At 44.5% G+C, this 9172-nt stretch overlaps 1 protein-coding gene across 1 annotated transcript; it reads left to right on the forward strand.

Annotated features, from left to right (window-relative positions):
* Positions 1-838: 838 nt before the first annotated feature.
* LOC138946060 (acetylcholine receptor subunit delta-like) lies at positions 839-8852 on the forward strand. The gene is made up of 6 exons (XM_070317578.1): positions 839-1090; positions 3885-4036; positions 4829-4873; positions 6760-6869; positions 7825-8020; positions 8724-8852. Exons 1-6 carry the CDS (start codon positions 1009-1011, stop codon positions 8850-8852), a joined length of 714 nt encoding a protein of 237 aa, XP_070173679.1. The 5' UTR covers positions 839-1008.
* Positions 8853-9172: the final 320 nt, after the last annotated feature.

Consider the following 9172-nt stretch of genomic DNA (forward strand, 5'->3'; position numbering starts at 1 on the left):
GAGACTGTAGAGTATACTCTATAGTCTCTGCTTTCATCAAGTTATAATACGATCGAGGGCCACTGATTAACTTGACAAACTGGGGTCAGTGTTAGACAACGATAGTCAACGTGTCACGTGTTTGCGAGCGCGTGTGCGTGTATCTGTCATGAGTGGTGAGCCGCGTGGATGTGTCGGTGAACGGCCGAGAGAGAAAGAGAGATTTATTTTATTTCAGTCGCTGATAAGCCAGATGAAAGGTTTAACTTGAAGCGCAATGACTGAGTGGGGGGACACGAAAACGCGGGACATGTAGAAAAGAATAATTGAATACAATCAACAGTGACACCAATACCGTGTACCAGAACAGCCACGATTACACTGAGTTTACACTGAACCACTGCATTGTTTAACTTAGTCAAAAACAACTCAACAACTAAACATTGCCAAAAAAAAGACACACGCGTACACGCGCCAATAAACCATCAAACCATAGAAAAGCGGATGCACAAAATAATGTTAACATAAGAAAACTACTACAATGAAGAGAGAGAGAGAGAGAGAGAGAGAGAGTGGTGTCCGTATACTTTAATGTTTCTTTTGGAATTTTTTACGTAAAATGATCATACCAGAGAGAGAGAGAGAGAGAGAGAGAGAATGTACATTTTTTTGCAGAGAGAGAGAGCGTGTATTTGTGCACGGAATCGACGGGAGGGGCTGTGGGTGGTAACCCCACCCGAGATCTAGGTCACGACCCCACCCCCACCCCCCTACACACACACACACACACACACACACAGTGTGGCCCCTCCATTCCCCCTGCTTCACGTCGGAGTGTCAGTCCGAGCTCCCTCCCGTAATCTATCTCACGCTCTGTGTAGTCGCTTGTTTCTACCTAGTGTCTCTGTGTTGCACTTCACTACAAAACCGTCTGCTAGCACAGTTTTCTGCTGAATATAAGCATGTGTACGCTAACTCTTCTCGACATCAATTCACAAAGGATGCTACTCGCTTGAGCGATGAACAGAGATGGAGTGGGGAAGTCAGCCAAACTTCATCTGCTGGGCGACATTGTGTGTTGTTTTTCTCTGCCTCGCTACTCCCTCGCACGGTAAGTGGATACTCGCTCTTCGCCCCGGTTCAGAGTTTCTTCCAAATCGGCTATTCAGTTTTGTCGTCTGCTAACTGACACTGGAGTAACTGCTGTACAGATGGTTTCTCTTCTACGGGATTCAATTTCAGCGTAAACGACTGTTCAAGGCTGTAACAGAAGAAGAAGAAGAACATTGAGAAAGTTCAGTTACTTCAAGTTCTGCGCGAGTTTTCTACTCCAACCTGTCGTCTGCTACTAGCGGTTCGGCCTTGAATCCTTGCCATACATACATGTCTTATCCATTTTCGCAAAGCCGGCTAAAGTCAGTCAGGTGCATTTACCGCAATCCTCATTCTTTTCCAAGCCATTACCCCCCCCCCCCCCCCCTTCGTCTGTAAAAGAACAGTAGGTAGCCGCTGATTAGTCCGCATGCACTGGCTAACTAAAGGCTCTCGATTTTGCTGAGTGCTCATTGTCCATTGTTCGGTCGATTAGCCCCCGCTGCAGTTTATTCAACGTGTTTGCGGATGAAGCGCGAATGAATCCTTAGATAAAGTCTGTGAAAGTCATTTATCTGATTATAATTGTTATGCTTATCCCCCTTCGTGTGTACACGCAGGCCGCGCACAAGTTAGTACGCTCGGAAAAGATCCTGTAATCCATGTCAAAGTTCAGTGGGTTATCAAAACACGAAAATACCAAGCATTCATCCTCCCAGGGACCTATATTTAGAAATCAGCGTGTGGCTGCCTAAATGGCGGGAACTGACCTGACAAAAACGGTCATACACGTTTTAAAAACCAAAAACGAAAAAATAAAACTGACAAACGAGTGTTCGTTGGAGTTTCAGCCCGTGAACACAGGAAAAGGTGAAGAAACTCACTATGAATACTATATGCATGTCTGGTTTCTTCGTCTCACATCGATCTGCACTCAATTTAATCATTCTCTTTAGCAAGGAAAAAATAAAGAGGCGAATGTAAAGAATTTTTGTTGAGGTGCAGGTGTGAACTTTTTCGGGGAGGGACTTCAAAGAAATCGTCTTTCACCAGCGAGCGACAATATTAATTTCAGGTTGACACTGTATTTGTAGACACCCAAGAGATTCGCTCGCCTTTGTAATGTCGCTGGAGCCGCCGTCGCGTAATGTATTTGAACTGATTGGCTTGCTTTACAACCGAGAACGTCTCAAACCCAAGGAATCTGATCTGGATTTCTGTATAGAACACACACACATACACACACAAAATACATTATTGCGGGTTATGGTTGTTATTCATTGTCAGAATACAAGAATCTCATGCCTATCCATTTTTAAATGGTACAATTTGTATTCTCATAAGGCAATAATTACCACACACACACTAACACACGCACGCACGCACACACACTGACACACACACATACACACACGCACGCACGCACACACACACACTTACACACACACACTTACACACACACAAACATCCCCCCACACACTTACACAAACACACACTTACTTACACACACACACACACACACACACACACACACACACACACACACACACACATAGCCAGGTGTCCGATTTTAATTGACCAAGCCTGTCCCTCTCAAGACGAGATATCAAAGAACTCCTCGGACAATGAGATCACTACAACGGTCACCAGTGGGTCAGTGACAATAAAAGCGGCCCCGTTCGGTTTGTTTGTCGTGAAGGTGTTCAGACAAGGTCAGTCAGTCAAATTTTATTTCTAGAAACCCCATGGGGGTACATGAAAAAATATATACAAAAATACAAAAAAATACAAGAACAGTATATTATACACATAAACTAGTTCCGTTGAAAAAAATAAAAAATAAAATAACTTGTTTTACAATGTGGAAATCAAATCTCCAAAATAATCGTTCTCGTTCATCCCTACGTAACATTACGTGGGAATAAAGAACCCTACCATCAGCTGTCTAAATCATTAGTTTTATTTTTGTATCTTAATTTTTTTCCCTATCAACACCTGTTTAAAATTCTTTTGAAATACCTTTTATCAAGTAAATTAAATTTAACAATATTTTTTTATTTGTTGTTGAATAATAGTTTTCGCCCACTCGCCAGGAAGCCGAGCGAATGAATGATTGTATGATGAAATGAAAATGCTTTTTGATTCTGAATTTTGGAACGTTGGCAGTCTCTTTGTTTTTGGATGTGTTCGTACGAATGACTGTGCCTTTGAAGAAAACGTAGTGCGTAAACAGATATTTTGGAGAAGTTTTTCCACGCAAAAACCTGGCCAATCTGTTTTCTCGGAAAGGACAGTGATTTCGGTTTAAACAATTTTATTTTGAATTACAAATATAATATAACAATGCCGGATACCATCAATTGAATCAATGGAGCACAACAAGCTAAACTTATAGAAGTGATCGTTAAAAAAACCAGTATAAGACGTTGGCAGTCTCTTTGTTTTTGGATTCAGTATAAGATTTGATTTGGCTGACGAATACAACGTATTATAAATGACTGAGAAGATCGCTCTGTGGAAAAAAAATGAAAACAAATCTGTTGCCAAACAATCGGACTATAAAGAATAACATGATATTCAAAGAATTATGTTTTGTTGTTCCTTCGCGTTTCTTTTTTTTTCAATTTGTTTTTATTTTTTACTTTTTTTCTTCTTGTCGAAAAGGGTTGTTCATTGACGGTAATTAGAATTCGCAGCTTCTCGTGGAGGGTCGTCGGCCTGGTCCAGATCTCTCTCCTCAGGGGCTGGAGATTCCTGCAGTCCTGCAGGATGTGGGCTGCATCTTGCTCTGAATACGATCTCTCTGTGCGCAGGTCACATCAAGGGCGAGGGGGCGGTGTTCCATGAGGAGAGGCTGCTGACCTACCTGCAGGATGGCTACGTCAAGGAAGCTCGCCCTGCCCTCAGGTCCGACAAGGCTGTGGACGTCTCCATCAAGTTCTCCTTCGTCCGTATCGAGGATCTGGTAAATATGTGTGTGTGGGTGTGGGGGAGGGGTGGAGGGGGTGGGGTGGGGTGGGGTGTGGGTGTTTGTGTGTGGGGTGTGTGTGTGGTGATGGGGTGGTGGAAGTGGTGTGTATGTTTGTGAGTGTGTGTGTGTGTGTGTGTGATGGGGGTGGTGATGGTTTGTGTGTATGTGTGAGTGTGTGTGTGTGTGTGTGTGTGTGTATGTGTGTGTGTGTAAGTGTGTGTGTGTGTGTGTTTGTTAATGTGTGTGTGTGTGTGTGTGTGTGTGTGTGTGTGATAGGGGGTGGTGTGTATGTGTACGTGTGTGTGTGTGTGTGTGTGTTTGTGAATATGTGTGTGTGTTTGAGTGCGTGCGTGCGTGCGTGCGTGCGCGTATGTGTGTTCGTGTGCGTCTGCCTGTGTGCCTTGGTTTCTGTGAGTTATGAGGCTTTGATTTGGAGAAGTAAGAGCGTTCTTTAGCTTTACATACAGCTTGGAGCCCACAACTCGGTGGTAAGTTCAAGAACAGGCGAACTCCGGAACTAACTCTGTCGGATTTGTATGGGTTAGGAACGAATGAATACTCTTGCTTTAATTGAGGCAAACTTCCTACACGCGCTCCTTGTTCAAGTGTTTCAACCCTCGCTACTGACTGGCCTATAATATCACATTGGAAAACTTGACTCAATAAAAGCAAGAAAATTCACTTGTTCACAACCCATACAAATCCGACAGAGTTATATCAGAACATCGTCTGTTCTAAATCTATTGAAACGTTTAGTCCATGAATGTTCTGTTGTTCGTGTTTCAGATAGAAACAACAGATACATTTGCTGCCACTATGTTGATGGTTCAGGTTAGTTGAAATCTTCTTCTTCTTCTTCTTCTTCTTCTTCTTCTTCTTCTTCTTCTTCTTCTTCTTCTTCTTCTTCTTCTTCTTCTTCTTCTTCTTCTTCTTCTTCTTCGTTCATGGGCTTAGACTCCCACGTTCACTCATGTTTTTAGCACGAGTGAATTTGTACGTGTATGACCGTTTTTACCCCGCCGTTCTGGCAGCATACGCCGATTTCGGGGGAGGCATGCTGGGTATTTTCGTGTTTCTATAACCCACCGAACTCTGACATGGGTTACAGGATCTTTTCCGTGCGCACTTGGTCTTGTGCTTGCGTGTACACACGAAGGGGCTAAAGTCACTAGCAGGTGTGCACATAAGTTGACCTGGGAGATCGGAAAAATCTCCACTCTTAACCCACCGGGCGGCAGCGACCGGGATTCGAACTCACGACCTCCCGATTTGGAGGCCGACGTCTTACCCACCACGCCACTGCGCCCGTCTAGTTGAAATCACTTTCTCAGTGTATATCGGAAATATGTATTTGAATCATATGTATGCTAGTTCTTACTTAGAAAGCGTTGTGTTTTCCCTTTTGTCCATTTCATCGCGATTTTGCTTCAGTTTAAACACACTTGCCAAGGTTCTCTTGGTCTGTAAAAGTTGATACCTTGCAACAACTTCCTTGAATTTGGGACACCATACTGGAGAATTGCTTACACAAATGATCTGGGCGGGTATGCTAGAGTACCCCCAGTGCAGTTTGTCCCGAACTAAAGTCGCTAAGCTCGACTCCTGAGACGAGTTGCCCAGAGCGGTCTGCCTCGGGTCGCCCGCAGTGCGCATGACAGAAAGCCGTCGCCATCTTGAAGCGATTTGCCTCGTTATGAGCCCGTTGCATAGACCAATCCAGAGCGACTTTGCTCTGAGCGGGCCACTGTGATTCTGAGCAACGCATGGCTGGGCTGGTTGCACGAGGAAGTTACCAACTGAGTGAGAGCTAGCCGCGGAGTTGTATTGGTTGAAATTGAGGTTTGCTTTTTATTTAGTAACTTTCTCGTGGACATCAGGGTTGAGGTGCACGAAGCGAAAGTGGGTGCCACCTAACCGGTAGAGAACAAACCGCGGAGTCTGATTGGTTGAAATCACAACTCATCTCAATTTCAACCAATCCAAAACCGCGGGTGGCTTCCACCCGGTTGGTGACTTTCTCGTGCACGTACCTAGGCCCAGGCCTGCTTACCGCATACCCTTTCATCAGCCACCATGGCCCAACGGTTATGGGTTCTGATTGTCAAACTTGTATACCGGCCCAGTAAACTCCCTGCTTCTTTTACAGAGTGTGTACTCTTTTACCGATTTTGTTGTTGTTGCATAAACGAGGTGTTCGGTATGACATTAATCCGTCAGCAAATTAATGTCCACGCTGTACAGAAAACAGCCAGGCTGTTCATTTTTGGTATGTGTTCAAGTCGAGGGGTGGTCTTATCCCTTGTAACATCCCGGGAAAATCGGAGATAGTGGTCCGAACTGGACTAAATCCAGCTGCGAACTGCGAGGAAGTGCCTCGGACTATGGAGGGCTGCAGTAACACTTGGATTCGTGATAACATTGGTGTTTTTTTTTTTTTTTTTTTTTTACCCATGTGTATGATATCCTGTTTTGTGTGTGGATTTACACATATTTACCAATTCAGTGCCCCATATGGCTGTTTGACCAATCAAGACTGGTCCTAGGTGACCTGCTAAATGTTATAACGGTCAGGCAGGGACCCTCTTTGGTTATCAAACTAAAAAATAATAAAGACAACGGCTGATGTTGATATCTAATTTCTCGACATGTCTGTCAGTGTTATCACTTGCTAACAGTCAGCATTTTGATAAATAACTCATAATAATGGTGTTGTATAGACGTGGACTGACCCCAGACTGCGGTGGAACGCCTCAGAGTACGGGGGACTACAGGAGGTCAGACTGGCCAAGGACAAACTCTGGACACCGGACGTCGTGCTCTATAACGTGTCAGTAGATTTCATTGACCTGTGTGTGTGTGTGTGTGTGTGTGTGTGTGTGTGTGTGTGTGTGTTGGATGTGTGTGTGTGTGTGTGTGTGTGTGTGTGTGTGTGTGTGTGTGTGTGTGACTGTGTGTGTGTGTGTGTGTGTGTGTGTGTGTGTGTTGAGCGATTCCGAGAAAACTACTGGACAGATCTTCGTGAAACTTTAGCCTACCTAACAATTCTGCCAGATGATATCCCCAGAGCATTTTTCCTTTTTTCGATTAATGTCTTTGATGACGCCACGTCATATTCGGCTTTTTGTGAAAATTGAGGCGGCACTTTCACTCTCTCATTTCCGGATCAAATTGATTGACATTTTGGTCAAGCAATCTTTGACGAGGCCCGAACTATGGGATTGTAAGCTTGGAAGCTTAAACATTAATTAATGAGTTTGGTCATTACAAATCTGAACATTCTTATTAACATTAAAATTTGAGTAATTGATCCCCCCAAAATCATCTTATTCTTTATCATTTCCTGATTCAAAAAACATATAGATGTTATCTTTGGATTAAAAACAAGCTCATCAAGTTTAACAGAATTTAAAAAAAAAGCGCGGTATCCTGTTAAGAGCTCTATGCTACGTACTGGTCTATACTGGCTTGTCACTTCAAGCTAACAGCTAACAGCTGACATTCTGTGAGTTTGACAGATTGACTAAATGTTTTAATTTCGCTTCAGGCATTTGTTTTTCTTCTTTCTTTTTGTTCTTGTTTTCTTTAATTTTTATGGGTTTCCCCTTTTATGTACGTGTCACCTTTTTTCAGCAGTCTTTTTATCTTGCTATCTTTTTTTCACTTTCTTTTTTTCACTTTCTTTTTTTCACTTTCTTTTTTCACTTTCTTTTTTTTTCTCACTCTTTTCGTCTATGGACTTTCTTCACTCAGATAAACCTGCAACTTCTTTCTCTCTCTCAAAGAGCGGTCCAGGGCACACCAGAGGCTCGCTACGAGGACATGGTGACAGTGACGTCAGACGGGGGCATGATCTGGGTTCCCATGGTAACCATGTACGCCACCTGCCCCATGGATTTCACCAGGTTTCCCTACGACGTCCAGACGTGCACACTTGTGTTCGGCTCTTGGGCTCACACCGCCAAACAGCTGGCAGTTTCTGTGAGTTTGGGGAGGTTGAGAGGGATTTTTTTCCGGGCGGTGGGGGGGGGGGGGGGGGGTGGGGGGGGGGGGGGGGAGGGAGGTGGATAATGGGTATGGGTGGGCGTATTATACTTGTTCTCATCAGAATATCCGACCCTATCGCCACACTGAAAACACAACAGCTGTTAATAATGAGTTAATTATTACCGTTCGATTTTTGGGGGGTGTTTGTATTGTTCTTATTCTATCATGGACGAGGGCTGGGGCTGATTGTAAAATAAGCATGCATTGCTTAAATCATTACCCTCAGACATAACTTTTTTTAATTTTATTTTATCTTATCTCTATCTCCCTGCCCCCCCCCCCCCCCCCCTCACCCCCTCCTCTCCTGCGTGGGCCTCACAGTGAAAGGCAATGTTTCAGTTCCTGTCCACGAAGCAGACAGAGAAACTTGTCCTTGTCTTTGTTTGTCTCTCTCTATCCCCCACCCCCCCCCCCTCTCTCTCTATTTCTCTCTCTGGCAAACCCCTGTATCCTGCATGGATGTCAAGGTGTATGGCAATGTTTCAGTTCCTGTCCACGAAGCAGACAGAGAAGCTTGTCCTTGTCTTTCTTTGTCTCTCTCTACCCCCCACCCCCCTCCCCCCTCTCTCTCTCTATTTCTTTATCTGGCAAACCCCTGTATCCTGCATGGATGTCAAGGTGTATGGCAATGTTTCAGTTCCTGTCCACGAAGCAGTCAGAGACGGACGTGGACATGAGCGACATGGAAGACTCCAGCTTCGCAGTCCACGAACACCCACAGTGGGCAGTGGTGGACAATAGTGCCAAGGCTAGGATCACCTCGTGAGTAGGATACATGTGTGTGTGTATGTGTGTGTGTGTGTGTGTGGGGGGGGGGGTGGGGGTGTGTGTGTCAGTGTGTGTGTGTGTGTGTGTGTGTGTCAGTGTGTGTGTGTGTGTGTGTGTGTGTGTGTGTGTGTGTGTGTGAGTGTCCATGTGTGTGTGTGTGTGTGTGTGTTAGTGTCCGTGTGTGTGTGTCTGTTTGTCTGAGAGTCTATCTGTGTGTATGTAAGTGTGTGTGTATGCATGAGTTCTTGTGCGTGAGACAGACAAACAGAGACAGAGTCGGAGACAAGGAGAACCAGAGATACAAGTCTAAACTCTAGT

This window comes from Littorina saxatilis, linkage group LG13, assembly GCF_037325665.1.
Source record: "Littorina saxatilis isolate snail1 linkage group LG13, US_GU_Lsax_2.0, whole genome shotgun sequence".
Classification (NCBI taxonomy): Eukaryota; Metazoa; Mollusca; class Gastropoda; order Littorinimorpha; family Littorinidae; genus Littorina; species Littorina saxatilis.